Genomic DNA, 26908 nt, shown 5'->3' on the forward strand with positions numbered 1-26908 from the left:
CTGACTCAGTGGTCTTTAATACCCCTGGCAACTCTGATATCTTGTGAGTCTCGGTATCTATACATGAACTGAATAGGCTCACAAGGTTTTTTCTACTTCTGAAATTCTGTCCACCTGTTGCTTTTGAAATGGAATAGTGTTCAATTTCATTCTCCCTTTTTCCCTCTCCATCTCTCTATCCCTCTCTCTCTTGATAGTTCAAACACAACTAGACCTAGAATCTGAAATGATCTATGCTCACTCCTACTCTGTCTCTGTAAGGGGGACAGGCAAAGAATCTCAGGGGAGGGGTATTTTTTCAACCCTATACCTACTATGCTAACCCACTACCCTTGCCAAAGATGGCCATATTCATTCTGAGGCATTTGTCATTTTCTCCCTGCCTGTCTCACAGCTGATTGTTCCTAATGATAGTGGGAAAGGGAGATATTTTCTTGTCACTTAATGCATGGCTGTGGTGTTTCCCACTGAGCTCAGCAACATTTTGCTAAGAAGAGTGGAAATCATCTACTCCAGGTCTTTTGTCACCCTATCTGCTGGTAACATGTTGTGTTTTAATGCTAGCTACTGCTGCATCTGAGGAAAATACGTTGGCTTGGGAAAGAGCTGGGAGTTGGGGATGGGTGAGTTGTGGGGAGATGGCCTGAATGGGACCTATACCATCTCACACATCTGGAGTCATACCCAACCATTCTCACTACTACCTGCTGATTTAGGATCCCCTGGTAATGTATCTTTACAATTTAGAACTGGACCCAGTGGAATCCTGATATTAAACAACCTGATTCCAAAAATACCTGGATCTGTTTAAGTGGTAAAGGCCAGCAAATAGATTTGATTCCACTTGCCACATCTACACTTCAGCAGTGAATCCAATTTTTAGAAGGGTCTTAATATGGGGAAAAGGTTACAAGAAGGGAATCCACTGAAGACAAATCTTTCCTACTTCAAAAGGTATCACAGATTAAATGAGTCTAAGTAGAGACTCAGTTGTCAATGTGCTTCACTGTGAATCTGTTCAGTTTATATTCTAGGACAAGGCCCAAGAATACCAAGTAACAGCAATCCCTTGAAGGGTTGAACTCTTTCTCAGTGCTCTGTGTAGGATGCATAGCTGCTGATGAAGTGTATATATGGCAATTCATATTTCTATGCCAGAAGAGGCTTTACTGCTCTGGTGGAATAGAGTCAGTCTCAAAATATGGAAAAGTAGGGATCACTCCAGGCATGTGCTCTGTGATCCCAGCCAGCATCAGCAGGTGAAGCTGGCCATATTGTATAATATTGTTGTTGTTTGCAATTAGCTGTAATTTAAATCTCCCTCAAGCTGCTTATTTTCCTCTGTGACACTTCATTCATACATCCACCTTGTCACTGCCGTTCCTGATGTGTATACTCTCAGTTCCATCAAGCGAAGCTGCCCCTGGTGCCATTTTAAACAAATTCACCTATATAAAAAATATTATGTGGGAGAGACAGACCAGTCCCACAAAGTTAATTGACCTTAGGCCCTATTCCTACCCCCAGCTTACCCACAAAGGGTATCTCTATTCCCTGAGATTGGTCCTCCCAAAACATAGGGTCATGATGATCTGTAATAGAGCCTCATTCAGAAAGTTAATAAGAACCCTCGGTTTCTTTGGCTGCTGTGGAATATTCACTCTAATGCTGAGAGTAAGTAGCACTTGCCTCAATAAGCCACAGATACTGGATGGCTTGGGGAGAGCTCAAATACATACCATTGTTGTCTCCCTTGGTGTGACAACATTTGAGGCTCAAATGATGGATGGACTCTCACACTGCAGAAGACAGCCATGTAAATGAAGGCGTTCATCAAAACAAATCTAGCACTATAAAGTGCTGGAAAGGCCCTGGCTGGTGTGGTTCAGTTGGTTGTGTGTTGTCCCATGTACCAAAAGGTTGCTGGTTTGATTCCCAGTCAGGGCACATGCCCAGGTTGAGGCTTGATCTCCAGTAGGAGACGTGCAGGAGGCAGCTGATCAATGTTTCGCTCTCACATCAATGTTTCTCTCTCCCTTCCTCTCTCTAAAAATCAACAAAAAAATATTTTAAAAAAATAAAATAAAGTGCTGGGAACAGCCACTGCACACCATCAAAGTGCCAAGGAGGGCAGGTTGTCTTTCCACCCTCTTCCAGTCATCTAGGGCCAACCTTAGCCTCCCAAAGCACAGTGAAGAAGGTAGCACTTCACGCACTACAGCATGATTTGTAACCCTCTAACCAAGCAGATAACCAACTGCTATGCACTGATATGGCACCTAGTTGTTAAAATAGTAAAATATTTCCAAACCAGTTGGTAAATAGCTGCCACTCAAGATGTTCCACTTCAGATGCCCCCAGACCACCTCAAACTGCAGCAAGTAAAGGGTTAACATTTGGAACAGCAGGTATTTGCCATGCTCCTGCTCCAGTGCTGTTGCTAGCATGTATTCTTACGGGTCAGTTTCTTAAACAGTCTGAATATCACTATGGTAGGCAAAATCCTAAAATGCTCTTCCAAGATTTCCCACCCTAGTTGTCAGGACTATGAATATGATGAGATAGCATGCATGTGATTATTTTGCACTGCATGGCAAAAGGGATTTTGCAGATCTAATTAAGGTTACTAATCAAGATTATCCAGGTGGTCCTAATCTAATCACATGAGTCCTTTAAAAGCAGAGTTTTCTCCAGCTGGTAGCAGAAGAGACTATCAGAGGTTCTAAGCACAAGAAGGATTTGATGTGCCACTGGTGACTTGAAGATGGAGAGAGCCATATAACACCCCCAAAGCATAATTAATGTAAAATTCTCTTTACATTAAACTAACAAATAATTAGACAAGGATCCAAGATGGCAGCAGAATAAGTGAAAGTTACACTCACCTTCTCCCAGGACCAAGCCTGAATTGCAACTAAGTTATAGAACAATCATCCTGAATAACCAACTGAAGACTAGCTGAAGAGAAGTCTTATGACCAAGGATATACAGAAGAAGCCTGGTAGGAAGGGCAGAGACGTGAAAAGGGCTTGCCCCACTCCCATAGGCAGCAGGTGAGGTTCCAGAGGGATATCTCAGCTGTGATGTGTTCCCCCTGAGAAGCATGGGGTCTAAATCCCAAGCCAGGCTCCCCAGCTCAGAGAACCAGAGCCAGGGAGAGATAACACATAATATCTGGCTGTAAAAAGCAGCATGGTTTCTGTCCACCAGAGAGAGGAGGGAGCCTGCTAGAGACACAGGCACTCTCTTAAAGGGCCAACACACAAAATTTTGTTTTCAGCCACTCATCCTGGGCTCCAAAGGAGGGAGGGCAGAGCCTATTAGAGCCCCATGAAGAGAGTCTGGGGTTTGTGGCTCTGAGGAGGGGGCTGAAGGGACAGCCTCCAGGATCCCTGTGCTAAGCCATTCTCCTATACTGCAGATGCCATCTTTCTTTAGTGGAGTACTTCCATCTGTGTGGCATCAGCCTGGGGAAAATCAATAGCCCCACCCTCTAGACTTCCTGTCCCCCCACCCTGTGGAGCTTATGCCTGCTGAGGAGCACAGACAGAGGCTGTTTCAATGACTCAGCCTAACAGGCAGCTGACAGATGGAGATAAGCAGAGATATGGATCTTGTTGGGTGCCTTGAGACTTTTGCTGACCTGCCCCCAGGCCCTGTGCTCATAAAAGCCAGCCTTAGTGTACAGCTTGGTTCTACCCATGCACACCCAGGTCAAGCAGAGTCATCCACAAACTGGATTGCTTGTAGCTCTAAACAGGTTGTCAAGGCCCAGTCAAAGACAGTGTCTTACATTAGCCTGTACAAGAGTCCCTCCCAAGAGGCCCAGAACCAACATACCCTGTGGCTAGCTTTAGATAATATCAGAGCAGGATCCAATAAGCTGAAAAAGCAACATATCTAAAGGGAGATCTCAGCAGGCATCAAAACTTGCTGAGGCAAATTCTGCTATGTGTGGTCTACACCTCTGCTTGCATGCCATGGTCAGGGTTGTGACTCAGAGTCAGCCAGCCTGAGGGTCAGTTGATCCCACACATAAACAGGCCAAAAGCAATCAAGGCTCAGTTACAACAAATGGACCCACATAACCCACACAAGGGACATTCCTGGAGCACCCAGCTCACCTGATCAAGGAGACTGCACCACTGTACTCCATAGGGCACATATTGTATAAGGACACCCCAAGAAGATTGGGAATCATAGCAGATCTATCTAATACATAAAAACAAACACAAAGAGGAAGCCAAAATGGGAAGACAAAGAAACAGGCCCCAATGACAAAACAGGATAAATCTCTAGAAAAAGAGCTAAAGCAATCTAGACAATATAGAATTCAGAGTAATGGTTATCAGAATGTTCAACAGGCATAGAAACCATAAAAAAGAACAAGTCACAAATGGAGAATACAATATCTGAAAAATGAAAAATACACTGGAAGGAATAAACAATAGGTTGGATGAAGCATAGGGTCGAATCAGCGATTTTGAAGACAAGGTAGCAGAAAACATCCAATCAGAGCAGCAAAAAGAAAATATAATTAAAAAAAATAAAGATAGTGTAAGGGGCATTTGGCACAACATAGAGTGTTAAAACATCCACATTATAGGGTACCAGAAGGAGAAGAGAGAGCAAGGGGTCAAGAACCCATTTGAAGAAATAATGAGTGAAAAATTTCCTAACCTGGTGAAGAAAAAAATCACACAAATCCAGGAAGCACAGAGGGTCCCAAACAAGATTGACCCAAAGAGGCCCACACCAAGAAACATCATAATTAAGATGGTAAAGGTTAAAGACAATGAGAGAATGATGCAGGAGGCAGCCAATGGATGTTTCACTCCCACACTAATGTTTCTCTATATATATCCCTCTCCCCTCCTCTCTCTTTAAAAATCAATTTTAAAAATCTTTTTTTTTTTAATTTATTGTTGAAAGTATTACAGATGTCCCATTTTTCCCCCATTGATCTCCTCCACCTCACATCCACCCCACCCCCAGGCCTTCCCCATACCAATGTCTGTGTCCACAGTTTAAAAATATTTTTTAAAAATCTTCCCAGACAAGAAAAAGCTAAAGGAGTTTGTTACCACCAAACTAATATTACAAGAAATGTTAACGGGCCTGCTTTAAAAAGAAGACAAAAGGAGGGGGGCCAGAGAAGGAGACGACAAACAGAGGAACATAGTTAGAAGAATAAAATGGCAATAAATATGTACCTATCAATACTCACTTTAAATGTAAATGGCTTAAATGCTCCAATCAAAAGACATAGGGTAGAAAAGAATAGATAAGAAAACAAGACCCACGTATATATGCTGTCTACAAGAGACTCACCTCAGAATGAAAGATACACACAGACTAAAAGTAAAGGAGTGGAAAACACATTTCATGCAAATGGAAATTTTAGAAAAAAAGATGGGTAGAAATATTTATATCTGACAAAATAGACTTTAGAACAGAAGGACACTACATAATAATTAAGCAGTCCAACAACAAAACATAACCCTTGTAAACAATCTTGATGGACATCACAGGAGAGAGTGACAGTAATATAATCATAAAAGGGGATTTTAACACCCCATTGACATCAATGGATAGATCTTCCTGACAGAAAACCAACAAGGAAATGATGGTCTTAAATAACACACTAGATCTTATGGATTTACTTGATATCTTCAGAGCATTTTACCCCAAAGCAGCAGAATATACATTCTTTTCAAGTGCACATGGAACATTTTCTAGGATAGAGCACATGTTAGGTCACAAAACAGTCTCAATAAATGTAAGAAGATAGAAATCATATCATCTTCTCTGACCATAATGGTATGAAACTAGAAATCAGTCACAAACAAAAAAAACCCTGAAAAACACACAAAGATATGGAGGCTAAATAACATGTCACTAAACAATGAATGGGTTAACAAGGACAACAAGGAAGAAATCAAAAGATAACTTGAAACAAATGAAAATGAGAAAACAACAACCCAAAATCTGTGGGACACAGCAAAAGCAGTCCTAAGAGGGACACTCACAGCACTTACAAGCCTATCTCAATAGACAAGAAAAATCTCAAATAAACTATCTAACTTTATAAAAGAACAATATGAACAATTATATGACAACAAATTGGACAATCTGGATGAAATGGATAAATTCCTAGGAACATAGTCTTCCAAAACTGAAACAGGAAGAATCAGAGATTCTGAATAAACAGATTATAAATAGTAAAATTGAAGCAGCAATCAAAAAACTCTCAACAAACAAAAGTCTTGGGCCAGATGACTTCACGGGTGAATTTTACCAAACATTCAAAGAACTAATACCAATCCTTCTCAAACTATTCCAGAAAATTCAAGAGGAGGGAAGACTCCCAAGCTCATTTTATGAGGCCAGCATTATTCTAATTCCAAAATCAGATAAAGACACTACAAAGAATGAAAATTATAGGCTAATATTCCTGATGAACATAGATACTAACCCTCAACAAAATATTATCAAACTGGATGTAGTAATACATTGAAAAGATCATACATCATGATCAAATGGGATTTATTCCTGGGATGCAAGGTTGGTACAATATTCACAAGTCAATAAATGTGATACATCACATAAACAAAATGAAGGATAAAAACTACATGTTCATGTCTATAGATGCAGAAATAGCATTTAATAAAATCTAGCATCTATTTTTGATAAAAACTCTCAGCAAATGGAGAATAGAGTGAACATACCTCAACATAGTAAAGGCCATATATGACAAACCCACAGCCAACATCATGCTCAAAGGGCAAAAGCTAAAAGCACTTCCCTTAAGATCAGCAACAATACAGCAATGTCCACTTTCACCACCCTTATTCAACATAGTGCTGGAAGGCCTTGACACAGCAATCAGACAGAAAGAAGAAATAAAAGGCATCCAAATTGGAAAGCAAGAAGTAAAACTGTCATTATTTGCAGATGACACAATACTGTAATAGAGAACTCTAAAGATTCCACCAAAACCACTAAAACTGATAAATAAATTCAGTAAAGTGGCAGTACATAAAATCAATATCCAGAAATCAGTTGCATTTTTATACACCAATAATAAATTATCAGAAAGGGAAACTAAGAAAACAATCTTATTCATAATTACTTCAAAAAGAATAAAATACCTAGGAATAAATTTAACCAAGGATGTAAAAGACCTATACTGGAAAAGTATAAGGCACTGAAGAAAGAAATTGAAGAAGATACAAATAAGTGGAAGCATATGCTGTGTTCATGGATAGGAGGAAATAACATCATTAAAATGTTCATACTTCCCAAAGCAATCTATAGATTCAATTCAATCCCTGTCAAGATACAAATGGTATATTTCACAGAACTAGAACAAATATTCCAAAAATTTATATGGAACCACAAAAGACCCCAAATAGCAACAGTGATCTTGAGAAAAAAGAACAAAGTTGGATGAATCACCATATCTGATATCAAACTATACTCTAAAGCCATAGTAATCAAAACAGCATGGAACTGGCATAAAAACAAACATATAGATCAATAGAACAGAATGGAAAGCCCAGAAATAAACTCGCACCTTTACAGTCAGTTAGTATTTAACAAAGGAGGCAAAAACCTAAAATGGAGTAAAAATAGTCTATTCAATAAATGGTGTTGGGAAAATTGGACAGGTACATGCAAAAAAGTGAAACTAGACTACCTTCTTATACCATACACAAGAATAAACTCAAAATGGATTATAGACTTAAATGTCAGACTTGAAACCATTAAAATCCTAGAAGAAAACATTGGCAGTAAAGTCTCAGACATTTCTCCTAAAAATATTTTTCTGATATACCTCCTTGGGCAAGGGAAAGAAAAGAAAAAATAAACAAATGGGACTACATGAAGCTAAAAAGTTTTTGCATACCAAAGGAAACCATCAACAAAGAGAAAACACAACCCACTGAAAGGGAGAACATATTTACCAATGATATATCTAGTAAGGGGTAAATATCCAAAATTTATAAGGGACTTATAAAACTCAACACCAAAAAAACAAACAATTCAATTAAAAAACTGGCAAAGGACCTGAATAGACATTTTTTAAAAGAGGACATATAGATGGCCAATAGGCATAAGAAAAAATGCTCAACATCACTAATCATCAGGGAACTGAAAATTAAAACTATAATGAGATATCACCTCATACCTATCAGAATGGCTGTCATCAACAAATCAACAGACAAGTGTTGGTGAGGATGTGGAGAAAAGGGAACCCTGGTTCACTGTTGTTAGGAATGCAGATTGATGCAGCTACTGTGGAAAGCACTATGGAGTTACCTCAAAAAATTAAAAATGGAAATGCCTTATGACCCAGCAATTCAACTTCCTGGTGTATATCTGAAGAAACTCAAAACACTGATTTGAAAAAATATATGCGCCCCTATGTTCATTGCAGCATTATTTACAATAGTCAAGATTTGGCAGCAGCCCAAGTGTCGATCAGTAGTTGAGTGATTAAAAAAGCTGTGGTACATTTACACCATGGGATACTACTTAGCTGTAAAAAAAGAAGGAAATCTGGAAATCTTACCCTTTGCAACAGCATGGATGGACCTGGAGAGCATTGTGCTAAGTGAAATAAGGCAATCAGAGAAAGACAAGTACCATATGGTTTTGTTCCTATGTGGAATGTAATGAACAAAATGAACTAACAAGCAAATTAGTGACAGAGTCATAGAGAGAGGGGTTACAGATGGGGGAGGGGGGCTGAGGAGAAAGAGAGGAGGGATTGAGCAAAAAGGAAAAAAAACAAAAACAAGGAAAAAACTAACTCATGGACAAGGACAACAGTGTGATCAGTGTGATTTCCAAGGGGAGTGGAGGTGGAGGGAGGTAGAAGAGGGTAAAGGGGGATAAATTGTGATGGACAGAGACTTGACTTGGGGTGGTAAACACACAATATAGTAAACTGATGATGTTGTAGAATTGTGCACCTGAAACCTGTATAATTTTAACCTGTATCACTGCAATAAATTCAATACAAAGGATAAAAAATAATAAAATAATAAAAAATAATAAAGAATTAAATAACTTTAAAAAATGTGAGCAGTCTCTAGGTCATAAGAGTGGCCCCAGCTGACAGCATGGAAGGAAGTAGGGGGGTCTCAGTCCTACTACTACAAGGAAATGAATTCTGACAACAATGGAATGAACTTGAAAGCATATTCTTCTCCGGAGCCTCTATATAACAGCTCAGTTATGCTGACACCTTGATTTTAGCTTTGAGAAGGCCACTGTGACTGAAGTAAACAAAGGAGACAGAAGTAAGAGGGACAGATCATGTAGGGAATGACAGACCTTTTAAAGACTTTGGCTTCTACTCTGAGTGAAATGGGGAGCCATGGGAGGGTTTTGAACAGAGGGGATACATGATCTAACTTGCATTTTAGTAAGATTGCTGTGGCTGATTGAGAAAAGATGAAAACGGTGCAGGGGCAAAGACAGAAAGACAAATTATGAGACCACTGCATTAACCAGACAAGAGATAATGGTGGATTAGACCAGAGTGGTCATGATGGATTTGATGAGAAGTGGTGGGATTCTAGATATATTTTGAAGATAGATCCAATTTGCCAATGGATCAGATGTGAAGTGTGAGCAAAAGATAAGAGTCAAGGATAACACCAAGATTTTGGGCCTGAGTAACTGGAAGGTGGAGTTATCCCTTACTGAGTTGGGGAAGAGTAGGGAGGAAACAGCTGGGGGGGATGGGCAGAGATCCAGAGTTGAGTTTTAGACATGTGATGTTGGAAATGCCCATGAGATATCTGAATGGAGATGCTGAGTAGGCAGTTGTCTCACAGGTCTAGAGGAGAGGTCCAGACAAGAGCTAGAGATTTGGAAGCCACCAACATAGTATTTGAAGCCATGGGACTAGATGTGATCCCTAAGGGAGTGTATGTGGATAGTAAAAAGAATAAGTCTAAAAATGAGACCCAAGGTATTTTAATGTATAGAAGTTGGAAAAATAGGATAGATTGCCCAAAGGGACTGAGAAATAACAACCAGTGAGGTAGGAGAAAAAACAAGCTAATGTACTATATTATAATACTCTAATATCCCAGTTTACTGATCTGGTCATATGACAGAGAGTGGTAGAGGCTGGATTTGAATTAAGGTAGTCTAACCCCAGGACAGAACTACTATGTTTGTCACATAGACACTTACATTGAGGCCAAGAAGCACCTGATATGCACTGCACTGCAACGTCTCCAGTATACCTTCTTTCCTGAGCTGAGATTCCCACTGCCACTGCCCCGACACCCAGTAGCTCTCTTTTTCTCCTTAGTGTGTCCACCAGACTTCAAACTTAAGGTTTCTCCTCAGCTCTGCCCCTAATACTCCCAGGCTCCCCAAATGAACATTCAGGCAACTTATCTGAAATCACCACACCCACAGAGGGTAAAAAGTTCAGAGATACCAAGTTCATTTGAATGACAAGATCTCCTCATTCAACTTACACATCCTGCTTTGGGACCTCTCATCCCTGTTCCTTCCCACACAGCTCTTACATGCCTAAAGCCTCTCTTCAAATTATATCTTCACCAGCAAATGAAATATCCACCCTTCCCTTTTCAGGAGAGGCCTGAGGAACATTCTCTCTGCAAAGACAGCAGGGGGCACCAAAGGCTAACTATTCAGGCCTCTGCATCCAGCCTGGGCTTGGCCTGGCCCTCCCTCTGGTGGTATGACACAGAAATGGATTCTTTTGTCATTCTGCATCAATGCTCACTCATGGTTTTGTCAGCAAACTGTCTGAGAGCCGGAATCTGCTAGGGACAAAAGCTTTTTGCCTCAAAATGTTGAGAATATACTGTGGCAGGTCTCGGCTGAGCAGCAGCTTCTGCTTCCAACAGCAGCAGCAACCTTTGACGATTTTGGTATCTGACAAAGATGCAAATGGGAATGGGAAGAGGACAAATGAAGGGAAGTAGGCTTTCTTTCCCTGTGCCAAAGGGCAACCAAACAGAGCAGATAGATGCCTGGGCTGCTCCTCTGCATTCCAGATTCACGTGTCCTGGATGTGCATTAGGAACATTAGTAGTTGTCATGGAAACTCTACCTTGGGTAACTCAAACAGAAACAGGACCAACTACGCAAGTGACAGGAAGGGCCTAATGCCCCAAAATATTTCTGCCTATCTGCTGGCTGATGTCCTTTACTCTTACATCCATTCACTTAACAATAAATATCTCTTGGATGGGTAAATGAATGAATTTAACAAATACAGGGGTGGGTAAAAGTAGGTTTACAGTTGTGAGTACATAAAACACAGTTTATTCTTGTATTATTATTTATCCATTATTGTATTATTTTCCATAAAAACAACTGTAAACCTTTTTTTGCCCACCCTGTATTTATTGAGAGACTACTCTGTAATACACATTCTGTTCTTGGCACTAGGGTTGCAAAAGGTGACAGGTGAACAGGACTCATAGGGTCTACAATCATTGAACTACAGTTTCAAATATCATTATTTGCATTTCATTTCTTTACCTCAATACTGCCCTTAACCTTTATGACTTTTTGTCACTTTGATAATCTGATGAATATGGACAAAAAATGCACGTATGAGCAAACATACTTAAAATTTAGTATAAAATTTCAGATTTATAGACATCCTCCCATTGTAATCCAGAAATCCCTCACCTTAGGACTTTGTTCCCAGTTACAATGCAAATGTGTTTTGAGCTGTTAGTAGGTCAGTTATGACTAGGTGTAAATGAGTCCAATCTTTTACTGATCAGTTTTTCTTATGAGGCAAAGCAAATAAAGAGATACCATGAAGGAAAGGGAGTTGGAGAAGACTGGGGAGGGAATACCAACAAGAAAGAGAGATTGTTGGCATTGGAGGAAAATGTCACCATTATCACATTTGTGTAAAGGATCAGGTCTGTGCAACAGTCCCCAAGCCAAAGTTGCCTTCAACCCCTACATAAAATAGCAACTATCAATGGACAATTGGGAGATAAAAATGACTCTGTTTATATTTTAAAAGATTTCAGAGCTGAGTCTCAGGAAGAATTGTTTCTTGTGGAAGAGAATGTTCTCTTCATAGGCTACAAATAATATTTGTGGACAAGTCAAATGACCATGGCCCAAAGTTCATAGTTCAGGAACATGATTCTTGACTTCTGCCTTATTCCCATTATCCTTGTTCTGGGCACCAGGAATCAGTTGACAGGAAAGCTAAGTGATACAAATGTTCTTTAATTTCCTAGCAGCTTGAGGATTAGAAACTAAATGTGAGTGCTGAATTATTAATATTAATAAAGCCTCTCTCCCTCCCTGTGGTCACTGGAGCCCTGTGTTGTAGCCCCACTCAATGTGAGAGACAGCATGGGCCAGGAGGTGTCCTCTAGCTACAACACAGATGTCACAATATGCAGGAGGATCAGAGGTTAAAACCCACTGCATTACTCTGCCTTTTACTTGATATCTGACAGTAAAATTACGCAATCTCAGCTGTGAAGGTAAATCTGTTTTTGTCTAAAAAAGGAAAAAGAGAAGCTCTAAGAGTGAAAGTGAGGGAGAAAGTTAGTTTTATCTCTCCCTTATTCTCCTTTCTTCACTGAAAGAACTTTGCTTTCTCCTCTTGCCTCTTTCCCAATTTCCTCTGGGTGTTTGAACTTATAGAAGTACCTGGGCCTATAAAATTGTGAGCTAATCACAAAGGCTTGATGAGAAATATGCTTATCTTAAAGCTGATCTTAATCAACGTGGCATATCAGGAGTCCCCAATACCTGTAGTGAAAGAAAAGAAGGTATTGCAGATACTTTCATGAGATAATCAACACCAATCATTTATTTTTTCTTTTTAAAATATATATCTTTATTTCAGAGAGAGGAAGGGAGAGGGAGAGAGAGAGAGAGAAACATCAATGATGAGAGAGTCATTGATTGGCTGCCTCCGGTATGCCCCCTACTGGGGATTGAGCCTGAAACCTGGGCATGTGCCTTGACTGGGAATTGAACCAGCAACCTCCTGGTGCATGGGTCGACACTCAACTACTGAACCACACCAGTCAGGCTACAGAAAACTTTTCACCACCCCAAGAACTCTCTAAGAGGTTATGCCACAGAGTTCTGCTCTTAATACTTTATTTCATACATTCCATACAGGAAAACTAACCAACACAAAAATACTTTATGCTAAAATGCCTCCCTCCTTAACTATGATACACTGTTTAACACATAGTAGGCTCTCATTTAATGTCTATTGAATAAATGAACAAATTAATGAATTTTTTATGCATATGACTTCCCAGAATATTTTAAAGTGTGAAGACGGAGCAACTGACAAAGCTAACCAAGCCTAAGCTTCTTTTCCTCTAGTTCAGGAGGTGGCAACATTTTTCTGTAAAGGGGCAGTTAGTGAACATTTTAGGCTTTGTGGACCATAAGATCTCTATCACACTATTTAATTCTGTCCTTTTAACATGAAAGAAGCCATTGAAAATGTGTAAACAAATGGGTGTGGCTGTATGCCAATAAAACTTCATTTAAGGGCACTGAAATGTGAAATTCAAGTAAATTTTGACTGTCCAAAAATATTATTATACTGTTGATTTTTTTCAACTATTTAAAAATATAACAACCATTCTTAGTTTGCAGGCTATACAAAACCAAGTGGGAGGTCAGATTTGGCTTGTAGGCCACAGTTTGCCTACCCCTACTCTGTTTCCAAGTGTCTTTTCTACCTTTGTAGACTGAGCTCCAGAAGATAGAGATCCTGCTTTAGGTTTTCTTTATATTTCCTTGATGTCTAGTAAAATGTGGGAAACACAGTAGGTACTTAAGACATACTTTTTTACTGATTAATAGGGAGAAGCTTGGGGAAATCTGGGAACTATAGTTTGTCACCCATGTTAGAAAATATATAATGCAGATTTATATCCACTGCAAGTGTTTAGCGTTTAGAGATGAATCAATTTCTATGGCAATGGGCAGGGGCATTATCTAACTGAAATGAAGTCTGCTTAGATGATGGATTTTATAATTATAGTTAATATAGTGCTTTATACTTTCCAAAGCACATTTGCATATATTGTCATATTTGATCCTCACAAGAACTCTATGAGTGTAGGCACTATTATCTGCATGTTACAAATGAGGAAATAGGCTTCCAAAAGTTAAGACCTGTCCAGCATTACATGGCAAGTTCATTCATTCATTCTCTTTCTTTCTACAATGTCTGCTTTGCGTAAGGAATTAGATCAAGGTAAACTCAGGTCCAGTGACTCTGCAGGAGGTAATATTAAGTAGCAATATAGAAAATAGAAGTAAGGCTTGGGGAGGGGGGCCAAAAGTAAGCTCCTGATAAGTGAAGCAGGAAGCTAGAAGACATATTCTATGACAATCTGACTACATGAGACCAAACCTGTAGATTTTCCCATTCCCAGGTGATAAAACATACCTTTCTTTTCTGCCCAGGCTCAGAGATGAAAGCCTTGACTGGGTTAGTCCCAGTTATCTCTGAACACTGAAAAGCAAGCTCAGCAAACCACCACTCACTCCCTTCTAATTGCTTCCATCCTCTAAAGGGAAAAATTTCCCCCACTCCCAAACTGAAAGATACAGGCAAGCAGAACAGTCTGTGCCTCCTTGACTGAAGGGTTCAATTTACATCTCTGGAGATGCCAAGAAAAGGTGATGAGTTCAGTGGGCTATGGCAGTGCCACATTTTCTGTGAATGGTGCTCTCAAATTATGCAGTGTACAGCCTGCACAGCTGAATGCAGGAGCCCTGCAAAGTTCGCTTCTGTAGCAAAAAGATAAAGAAACAATAAGCTAAAGGAAACAAGAAGAGAAACATGGGCAGGTAGAGGCCTGGTCAAGTGTGTAAAGGGATCTGTTTGTAAAAATCTCAAAACCCTGATTAGGCTCTGTTTCTGCACTGTTTGTAGGTACTTTCCTGATACATAGGAGAGCATGCTGCTTATTATAAAATCCAATTCAGTGCACTTCCCAAAGACATGGTCTATCTTAGTGGTTAAGAGCTTGAGTTCTAGTGTTCACTTGATCCAGATTTGAATTGTGGTCCCCAGTTTCTAGCTGTGTGTTCTTAGACACATTTCTTCACTCAGGTGAGCTTTATTCATTTACTCATAAAATGGAAATAGAAATAGAACCTACCTCATCAGGCTGTTTTGAAGACTAAAAAAGATGGTCTAGTTAAAATGTTACATAATATTATTGATGCTCCATTCACTAATATATCTATCTGCCTTCGGATCTTCAATTAATTCTTTCTGCAAAAATCTATTGCACACCCACTCTGTGCCAGTCTCTAGGACTTAAATAGTGAACTAGATAAAGTCTCTAACCTCAGTGGGCTTTCCTTCTAGTGAGGAGCGTAAGAATAAGTGGAGAAAAATACGCAAAAGTGATCTGTGATGATAGGTTTGAGAGAACAGGACAGGGTGTTGTGAGATACAGTAACAGAGAAGTCCACTCTAATTTGGTTGCTCAGGGAAGGTCTCTTTGAGGAGGTGATAGTGAAGCTGAGAAAAGACAGATGACAATAAACTATTTTCCTGTCTAGGAAAAAAGAATAATTAAAATATAAAAGTATGCCCTGGCCAGTGTGGCTCAGTTGGTTGGGTGTGGAAAGGTTGCTGGTTAAATTCCTGGTCAGGGCACAAGCCCAGGTTGCAGGCTTTATCCCCAGTAGGGGGCATGTAGGAGGCAGCCAATCAATGTTTTGCTCTCACATTGATGTTTCTCTCTCTCCCTCTCCCTTCCTCTCTCTCTAAAAATCAATAAAAAATATTTTCAAAAATAGATAAAACAAAATAACATACAAAAGGAAAAAAAAGTCCCCAAATCCCTCCCCATTATCCAGGTCATTATCTATTCAGTCACTGTACAGAGGCTCTTGGAGGAGTAAAGCCTTGAGTTGCAATTTAACTGGGGGTGTGAGAGGGCAGGAGGAGCATTTGTTCAGTGGGTATTGGTGAGCCCATACCGAGACTCAGAAGGACTGGACGGAGAGTAAGGATCAGAAACAAGGATTGAGGAATGAGGATACAAGAAGGTCTGGCTACCTGGAGCTTGTGATGGGGAACGGGGTGTGGCAAGATGTTAAAGAGAGGCTGAGCATTCCAACCATTATCCCACTAAATCCTGTGAGGGTTGTTCCTGTCTGAGCAGTATCCCTATAGATAGTAAATGAGCCAAGTGAGTGGAAGCCAGCATCAAAAGATTCAAGATTCTAGGTCTGCTATACTACAAACTAGATGTGTAAGCTTCACGAAGTAATTTCTCTCTCCAGACCTCAGTTTCCAGATAATAACTGGTGTCCTTACAACTTTATAGGGTGGGTGTGACAATCAAATGAGAAAAAGTATGTGAAAGCACTTAGAAAAGTATAAAACTCTGGACAAAAATGTTAGGTATTGGTTGTCTGATGTCCCTTTCCAAGGGGCATGCTAAAAGGTGAAACACTTGATATTTTTTTTTCTTGTTCATTGAGTTTGAAACTGGCCACTTATGTAGAGAAGATGGTAGCTTCAGAAATCACTGAGCCCCTATCTGTGATGACTGGCACCTGTTGTCAAGATGTAGGAAGGCCAATTCTTGCCCCATGTAAGCTCAGTGGGTCTGGGAGTCCTATTAGAGCTTACAGATTGTCCTGACTTACTATGGTTTGACTTAGGATTTTTCAACTTTACAGTGGTGCAATAGCCATGTTACACATTCAGTAGAAACCATACTTTGAATTTTGAATTTTGATCTTTCCCCAGGTTAGTGATATGCTGTCAAATACTCTCTTGTGATGCTGGGCAGCAGTAGCAAGATGATTTTGTCCAACTGGAGGCTAATATAAATGTTCTGAGCATGTTTAAGGAAAGCTATGCTAAGCTATGGTGTTTGGTAGGTTAGGTGTATTATTTTTGACTTATGATATTTTCAACTCACAATGGGTTTATTGGGACATAACCCCATTGTAATATGAGGAGCGTCTGTATTTCCTCACAACCCAAAGCACCTGAGATATTGCAAGAATATTTTTTGCAGTTATAAAGTAAGGTCTGGAGAAAGTAACATGTGCATTTCCAAACCTCAACCATGACATACATATTTTATATTACCTAGAGGCTTTTATGGTGCTGTCCTTCCTGACTTTACATAGGATAGGGCATCCTGCAACCAACTTCTCTTTACATCCTGTTCCTTAATCAAAACTTACCCACACAGTGTCCAACTCCACTGAGGTTCCACCTTCCTTACATAACAACTACCCTGAGGCATTTTTCTCTTCGCCTCACAACCCAAATGCACCCTGCGGTAGGGCAGGGAGGACAAGAAGGGAGAAAAATTGAAACTGGAGAAATGACTGCAGAGGAGATAATGAGGAACAGAAGAACTGCAATCCTACTGGCTAATTTCATGAGAAATAAATTAAAAACTGCCCTAGTTTCATTCTGACTCTCAACAAGTAGATAATTTGTTTGAAGGCAACAGAGTGGGTCAGAGGTGGATCACCGAGTAGGGAATCCTGAGCAGCCAGTGCCCTTACTAGTTTGCCTCCTTTCATGCCATGTCCCTTGCAATCAGAGAGGGAAAGATAATTAAGCTTCATTGTTTATGGCCTGTATTGTTTTGGGTATATGATTGTGTTCTGTATACTAAATAGTCTCTAAATAAAATCCGGAAATTCTGTTGAGGACCTTGCAGGACCATTTTAGAAGATAGGAAATAGATCCTTCTGTAGTCTCAGGGACCTAATGCACTGGTTCAACTTGCAATTATTCTTTGTTTTTCCACTTTATTGTCCTCAGTACAAAGCAACCTGCGGCCTTCTCATTAGAAAGACAACATGGATGGACCTGGAGGGTATTATGGTAAATGAAACAAGTCAGACAAAGAAAGACAAATACTATATGATCTTACTTATATGCGGAATCTAAAATAACAACAACAACAAAACTCTCATAGTCCTAGAAAAAGAGATCAGATTAGTGGTTATCAGAGGTGGGGGGTGGAGGGTGAGGGAATTGGATGAAGGTGGTCAAAAAATAGAAACTTCCAGAAAAATAAGTACTGGGGATATAATGTAGGACATGATGACTATAAATTAACACTGCTCAATAGCATATTTGAAAGTTGCTAAGAAAGTAGATCCTAAAATGTTCTCATCACAAGGAGAATAACTTTGTATCTATATGAGGTGATGGGTGTTAACTAAACTTAATGTGGTAGCCATTTCACAATATATATAGGTCAAGTCATTATGCTACATTCCTTAATGTTTTACAGTGCTGGATGTCAATTATATCTCAATAAAACTGAAAGAAAAAAATTCTGCAGAGAATGTTAAATAAATATAATCAGCCCCACCTCCACCCCAACAACAAAAAAGAAAGATCAGAGTGTGCCATGCAGTAACTCCAACCACGTAGCAATTTAACTGGGGAGAGGAACTAACAGCCATTTTATGCCTGGGGTGGGGGGACAGGCATAATGGCTGCCCACTAGACAACTGCACATGTTCAGTAGAGAGAAGGACCAGTTTGTAACATCAACTGAGGGGGCTCTTCCCATTTGGGAAGGCTTATATGAGCTGTTGGGGGGGGGGATATCGGTGCTAGTGTGCAAGGGAGTGTTGGGAGCAGTGGGTGGGCAATGAATTGAAGCTGGAGGGAGGCTCTCTTTTTTGTCCTGTTGCCTAGGTGCACTTAAATTGAGGTTGCTGCAAGGGTTCTAAACTAGATAAACCAAAAAAAGTCATTCCCAGCAGGCCCCAGAATGATTAGATCAGGAAATTCTAACCACCTAGCAGCCTTGGGGAACAGAGGAGGATTGCTGACCATTTAGTGACAGAATTGGCTCTCCTCTAGACCAATGCACATGTGGAATAAGTTGGAAGTGAGGGCATGGAGGGCTATGATAACACTGAGGATTTTCTCTACTTCAGGGCCACCAAGAGGTTGCAGGGGGCCTGGGCTAATTCTGTATTTTGAAGATTTCTATATAGTATCTTTTAAATGAATCAAAGCAAAAACAAAGTTACAAAAACTGTAATATGCAGTCAGCCCTCCATATCTGTGGGTTCTACATGGTCTGAATCAACCAACCAGGAATTGAAAATGTTATTTTCGATCTAAGGATGCAGAGGGCTGACTGTATGCATTGTTCTATGCCATTTTATATGTGTGACTTGTGCATCCTTGGATTTTGGTATCTGATGGGTGTCCTGGAACTAATCCCCCAAGGATACCGAGAAACAACTCTAAATACTTACATGCTTTAAAAATTGCATTTTTAGCTCTAAGGCAAAACTATAATACAATATATAACATCTGGTGGGGCCCAGAAATCTGCATGTTAAACAAATGCTTCATGTGATTCTGATACACACCAACATTTGAGAAGCATACTCTGAATTCTACCAGAAGAAAGCAGTACAAGTGAGGTAGACTTCCCTTAAAATGCCAGGGAAGTTAATGACCTTGCCTCAATTTTGGGTGTGTATGTCAGAGCATTTTGTGTTGCTACTAATTAATGTGAAAGATGCCAAAATGTCCCCCTCCCCAAAATATCCCTCTAACCAACCTGCCATCAGTCCCAATATTCCTGGGAGTAACTTTTCTTTTTAAAGGTTATTATTAGCTCTGCTCTGCTCTGTCTGTGCCTGCCACACTCCCTTTGCCTTATGTTATAAAGCTTTCCAATTTGCTAGAGCAAGATGGTTGCTGGCAAGAGATCTGAAAGAGTATATAAAAATTTGTCAAAAGCTGGTAAGAAATTGGCCTTGTATTTGATTGTAAGGAAAATAACCTTGAGCTTGAATTTATTGAGAAATGTGAAATTGAACAGGCATGTTCATTTGACCTACCTATGGCCATGTGTTCAGAATCTGAGCAAGTCAACAACATTTGAGGGTATGCTCTATAGTCATAGTACTTTACACTGGCACTGTGAAAGTAGTTAAAATAAATAGAAGCCCTGGCCTACTCTACAGGACCTGACAATCTCAAAGGTATTGCAGGGAACACACATAAACTAGAATACACATGTAAGGCTATGTGCTGTTAAAAGCACATTATGGTAGCAGAAAAGTCCTAAAATTTTTAGAAAGTTGGGAATAGGAAGGACCATAGCCTATGATTGTGTAGGTTATGTCTTACACAAAAGCACCCAGCCGAGGGCTGATCATGGAGAGTGTTCAAAAGTCATAGTTGGGTAGAGAGGGTAGGGCAGAGAGTAGGAGAGGGTATCACAAGGAAACACTGAAAATAGGCAAGAAAACAACAACAAACAAAACCAAAACAAACACAAAGCTAACATCTGATTTGTCTATCATATAAGGTGAAAGGCTAGCCCCATGCAAATGAATGAAAATCTCTTAGACATAATATTTTTAGGGAAGTTTTAGAGACATACAACTACAAAAGCCATATTCATAATCTGGCATTCAAACTAGATCAAGGATTGAAAATAAAACAGATTTCTACACACCAAATCACCTTCCTGACCATATTCACTGGTTCAATTTTAACACCTAGCGTACAGCAGGCACTCAACATATATGTATTTGCTGAATGAATGAATGAATGAATGAATGAATGAATGAATGCTTACCTTATTCATCACTTTGTAGCTCAACCTGTTCAACCAATCCTGCCTCATGGTATATTATTTCTCAGTCTTCAGGATTCAGGTATTACTTCTGTACTCCAGTTGTGTTCTGTGTGGTAGTCCCACCACCACTACTGGACAGTCACCTCTCTATACTCAGTATCTAGCAGAGTGCCTGGAATATGATAGTTGCTTGACACAGGAATCAAAGAATGAATGGATGGATGATGAACTGATACATAATAAATGAATGGAAAAGGACTGTTGAGATGATAATTTGCAATAACTTCTCTGCTAAACTATTACATAGTAATTCCCAACCTGAGCTAACTTGAGCACCAGGGGAATGGAATGGTAGCAATTAGGGTCCATAAGCTGTTTTCAAAATGCTTATCGAAAGTCATATCCTCACCTAAGTGGAGTAGATGCAATGAGGGGCACCAGAAGGTCTCCTAAGCTCAAAAAGATGCCTATGGTTTTTAACTTGGCCCACTACATGATTCTATTCTTTGTCAAAATCAAAATGCTTTCTTTGACTATTATGAATAATGCTGCTATGAACATTTGTTTACAAGTTTTTGAATGGAATATGTTTTTATTTTTCTTGGGTATATAACTTGTAGTGGAATTGCTAGGTCAAATAGTAACTATATGTTTAACAATTGGAGGAATTACCATAATGTTTTCAAAAGCAGCTGCACCATTTTACATTCGCAGCAGCAGTATGTAAGGAGTCTAATTTCTCCATATCTTCACCAACACTGATTATTATCTTTTTTTTATTATATGCATCCTAGCGGATATGAAGTTGTATATCATTGTGGTTTCAGTTTCAGTCACTCTATGATATTGAGCATCTTTTCATGTGCTTATTGGTCATTTGTATGTCTTTGGGGGAAATGTCTATTCAAGTATTTTGCCCATTTTTAAATTGGTTTATATTTTTATTGTTGAGTTGTATTGTTCTTTGTCTGTGGGTCATCTTTTCATTTTCTTTGTGGCGTTCTTTGAAGTACAATAATTTTAAGTTTTATGAAGATCAATTTAAGTATTTTTTCTTTTATCACTTGGCTTTTGGTATCATATCTAAGAAACTGAGGTCATAAAAAGTTACACCTAAGCTTTCTCCTTATACTTTTATAGTTTTTATTTCTCAAATTTTATTTCTTTAATCCATTTTGAGTTGAGTTTTATATATGGTGTGAAGCAGGAGTCCAACTTCATTCTTTTGAATGTAGATTTCCTGTAGTCCTAGCATGTCTAACTGATGTTTGACAAAGGTACAAAAGCAGTTCAATAGAGGAACAATAACCTTTTCAGCAAATGATGATTGGTCATCCATGGGGGGGGAGAAGAAAAAAGAACCTCAATGTAAACCTCACATCTTATGCAAAAATTAACTCACAGTGGATCATAGAACTAAATGCAGATCTTATAACTATGGAACTTATAAAGGAAAACATAAGAGAAATATCTTCATGACCTTGGGTTAGGTAAAGAGGTCTTAGATATAATACCAAAGCATGATCCATTAAAAATTTGATAAATTTGTCTTAATGGAAATTAAAAGTTTGCTCTGTGAAAGTCACCATTAAGTAAATGGAAAGACAAGATGCAGACTTGGAGGAAACATTTGCAACTTGCACTTTTGACAAAGAGTTAGTATCTATAATATACTTTTTAAAAACTCAAAATACACCAGCAAGGAAAAAAATAATAATAAAAATAGGCAAAGGATCTGGACAGACCCATCACCCCAGAGGATATATACAAGGTGTCCCCCAAAAATGTATACACACTTTGACAGCTGATAGCTCAATTCTGAAAATAAAATGTATTTTAATAAACACTGCTTTTATAACTATTCAAAGTGTGTGTGTACATTTTTGGGACACCCTATGGACAGTAAATAAGCATATGAAAAGATACTCAACATCATTGGCCATTTAAGAAATACAAATTAAAACCATAATGAAAGCTCATTACTTATCTATTAGAATGACTAAACTTTAAAAACTTGTACAAGTGCTAAGGAAGATATAGAGCAGGTACTGGGAATGAAAAAACAGTCCAGCCACTATAGAAAACAATTTGGAAGTTCATTATAAAGTTAACTTTGTACTTACCACGTGACTCAGCCATGCCACTCCTAGATATTTAAGTTAGAGATATTAAATTTATGCCCACACAAAAACCTATCATGAAAGTTCATAGCAGCTTTATTCATACTTGCTAAAAACTAGAACTAACCCAAATGTTCTTCAAGGGATGAATGAATAAACAATCTGTGGTACATCCATATAATGGAAAACTACTCAGCAATAAAATAGAATGGACTAGTGCTACATGCAAAAATGTAGATGAATCTCAAAGATAATATTGAGTGAAATAAACCAGTCTCAAAAGATTACCTACTGTATGATTCCATTTATATGACACTTTGGAAAAGGGAAACTATAGGGATGGAAAATGGAACAGTGGTTGCCAGGGGTTAGGGGTTGGGGAAAGTTTGATCCCAAAGGGGCAACACTATGGAATTTTGGCAGGTGATAGAATGGTTTTTTATCCTGATTGTGGTAGTTATATCAGTCCATATACATTCAAAAACTCTTAGAATAAAACTCCAACGTGTGTGTGTGTGTGTGTGTTTTGGTTATGATAGTGATTTCACAGGTATATACATATGTCAAAATTCATCAAATACTTAAAATGGATGAATATTACTCTGAGTAAATCATACTTCAATAATGATTTTTTTAAAAGAAAGTCTCTCCACACCAATTCCACTCCTTAAAAATAACTACTGTTGACAGTTTAGTATGTATCTGTCTGGGACATGTAAGCATGCAACATAAAGGGTTTTTCAGTTGCATGAATGAGATCATTGTACACAATATATATTGTGCTTTATGTTGCTTTTTTGATTTAGAGGTATTAGAGGTCTTATAAATATACAGACAAATGAATATAGACATATACATGTTCTATATATAAAATGTTCATAGATATTTTTAAATAGTTATATATTGTAAGCCATTTTATGGATGTAACATCATTTATTTAACTGGTCTCCCACTGATGGATATTTAGGTTGTTGCCAGATGTTTTGCAATTAACAAGCTAGAGTGCTATAGTGAACAGCCTTGTACATACATCTTATGAGTATATTTATAAGATAAATTTCTCCAAGTAGGATTACTGAATCACAGAGTATGTGCAATTTGAATTTTTATACCCGTCTAGTAGCAGGTAGAACTTTTAGGTTGTGACATGGGTGCATTTTGGAGTTCCCTGTCCTGAATCCTTGAATATCTCTCACAGGATCATGCAGATATTGAGTGGAAATTTGCAAGGACAAAGCTCTGGATGAGTTACTTTGATGAAGGGGGTACCTTGCCACCTCCTTTCAACATCATCCCCAGTCCCAAGTCATTTCTATATCTTGGCAACTGGTTTCATAACACCTTCTGCCCCAAAAGAGACCCTGATGGTAGACGGAGAAGGCGCAACTTGCGAAGCTTCACAGTAAGGCTTCTTAAAATTATGTTTCTTTTACTTTTCTTTTCTTTTTAAAAATATGCCTTTATTGATTTCAGAGAGAGGAAGGGAGAGGGAGAGAGAGAGAGGGAAACATCAATGATGAATCATTGATCGGCTGCCTCCTGCACGCCTCCTGCTGGGGATCGAGCCCACAACCTGGGCATGTGCCCTGACCATGAATCTAAGGGCGATCTCCCGCTGAGTCATGCCAGCCATCCTATGTTTCTTTTTAAACAAAACTGTTTCCTACCTTTCCTCATTTGTGAAACTCCCTATCTTAAATATATTAAAATCATTCCAACCTAAAATCTTTGGGGGTTTGTCAGGCAGGAACTCCTTTCATTCTCTAGTCCTAATATTTAGAAATAATATTTGGGTAGATGGGTTGCTTAGAGACTGCTGATGAAATCTCTGTCCATTTTTACTTATAGGGACGCCATGCTGACAGCCTGATACAGAATCAACATTATCAGGTAAAGCTTCCTCACAGAGACTAAGCACAATAGCTCTTGGTCAGTTGTGTGAACTTGTACAAGTCAGTTAACTTCACTGAGGCTCAGTTTCCTTACCTGTAAAATGGGGGCAAAACTCAGTGTTATTGTGAGAATTGCGTGATAAGTATGTATGTATGAGTGTGTGTGTGTGTGTGTGTGTGTGGCACATTGCAGTAAGTGATAGTTATTATTGTTACCATTACTAATACAAAGCATAGTGACCGTGTGTGTGCCATTCTCAGAGAGCTAAGTAAAAAGAGGTTATCTCTGTAAAGGAGAAGTGAGATTGATTTTAAGAAAAATATCTTGATTGTGTAATTAGTAAACATTGAAATCAGCAGACTTTGTGACACTGAAGAATGACTTTCTTGACTTCATGAAAGGAAAACTGTCATCTTACTAACTACACAGGTCAAAGTTTAATCCAGCCTGATTGGAAAGGATATAGACTATGAGCAGTCAAGGATTATTCTGCTCTCATCATTCCATAAATGTGAATCCTTGTTTACCTTATCCTTGGGTGGAAAATTTTCCTTTCAGGTGAATTTGATCTTGCTGCCCTACTCTGCCACCTGACTGGACACATAATAATTCTTCATTTAGCCAATGAAATTAACTGGGGTTTTGCAGAAAACAGCTGGATCCTGGGAGAATTTTCTACTGCAAAGAAGATCTAAGCATATTTTATTTCCTGTGTATGTTTCTTATTTTACTGAGATCCCAAGAAGGAAATGCCTCTTCACGTTTCTTATTTGTTTTTTTAATTCCAGGAAGTTATCAGGAATTTAGTCAAAAGATATGTGGCTGCTATGGTAAGAAATTCTAAAACAAATGAGGGACTAACAGAAGAAAATTTTAAGGTAACTTAACCATGAAGTGGTTTAATTTTTCATTTCATATTTCTGAAGCATCATTTAATCTTCACAGTGAGGTTTCTAGTGATGGAATTTCAACTGCCTATATTACAGCAAAACTAGCTACAATTTTTATTCTCTCTCTTAGAATAACATGTCATCCAGTGGATGGGTAGATTTTACCAATATCTGTCACCACAATCAGTTTTATGAACAAAAGAATCTGCCATATGCATTCTTTTCATATTCTGGATATTTCTCAGTGTAGAAATTGAGTGCTTTAAATGATGTGGCAAGAATGTGTGATGAGGGGCAAGTTAGCAAAGGGAAGATGCCTGGAGATTTAAAGGCTCTCTTTACTTAAAAATATAAGGTAAAAACCAACAGAATCTATTATTAAATCTAAGATTTAAGAAATCCTACCATTAAACATTAAAATTCTCTCAATACTAGCATTAGCCTGAAACAGAGGTTTTCAAGCTGGAGCAATTATGTTCCCCAGGGCACATCTGGCAATGTTTGGAGACATTTTTAGTTGTCACACTAGGATGTGTGTGCTATTGGCACCTAGTGGGTAGAGACTAGGGTTGCTACAAAACATCCTATGATGCTTAGGAGAGCCCCCACAACAAAGAATTATCCAGGTGAGCATGTCAAGTGGTTGAGAAACCCTATCCTAGAACACATGTATATTTTCTAAGGAACATAGGAAAGTCATTTTCCTAATCCACAGACATAACCCATCTATTGAGGGCCTGCTATGTGCCAAGCACTCCACTAGGTGCTGAAGTATAGTGGTGAGCAAGATATAGCTAGCCTCTACTCTCATGAGGTGACACACAAACAATAATAATAGAGGCTGATAAATGAGTATTCTGACAGAGTGCTGTAGAGACACAGGGAAGAGGGACACTCAACTGGGACTTGGGGAGTCAGGGCAGGTTTTTAAGCTAAGGCTTGAAGAAGGAGCCAGATAAAGGAAAGTTGGGGAGCAGAGTGTTCTAGACAGAGAAAACAGACACAGGCCAAGAACTAGAGGCAAGAGAGATTATGTCCATACAGGTAGGCAGTAAAGAGCCTGGGGAAAGTAGGAAGGGATGAAACCAGAGAGATAAGTAGATACCAGGCCTTGAAAAATTGTAGTCTGTGATATGGAGTTTCTACTTTTTTCTATGGTCAGTGACAAGTTACTAAAGAGTTTTAAGCTTTTAAAAGATAGTTTTTAAAAGGAGCAATCTAAGATCTGAGCAGCCAGTTAGAGATAGAAGATATCTGATAAGGAGAACAGGGCCCCCTCTTCCAAAATAGCAGCCTCATTACCTGACACATTCCACTTCCTTAGTTTTAAATCTTAGAGTCCTAAAAGCTTTCCCTGTTCAGGAGCCCTTTTATT

At 38.9% G+C, this 26908-nt stretch overlaps 1 protein-coding gene across 1 annotated transcript in view; it reads left to right on the plus strand.

Moving 5' to 3' along the window:
- The window catches only part of TRPC5 (transient receptor potential cation channel subfamily C member 5), a 272059-nt gene that overhangs the window by 243824 nt on the left and 1327 nt on the right, over window positions 1–26908 (plus strand). Inside the window, exons 9-11 of the mRNA XM_016198072.2 lie at window positions 23949–24152; window positions 24599–24640; window positions 25432–25521. Of these exons, the coding sequence (XP_016053558.1) occupies window positions 23949–24152; window positions 24599–24640; window positions 25432–25521 (336 nt within the window). The remainder of the gene's footprint in view (window positions 1–23948; window positions 24153–24598; window positions 24641–25431; window positions 25522–26908) is intronic.

The sequence above is a fragment of the Miniopterus natalensis genome, chromosome X (genome assembly GCF_054644295.1).
Source record: "Miniopterus natalensis isolate mMinNat1 chromosome X, mMinNat1.hap1, whole genome shotgun sequence".
Taxonomy (NCBI): domain Eukaryota; kingdom Metazoa; phylum Chordata; class Mammalia; order Chiroptera; family Miniopteridae; genus Miniopterus; species Miniopterus natalensis.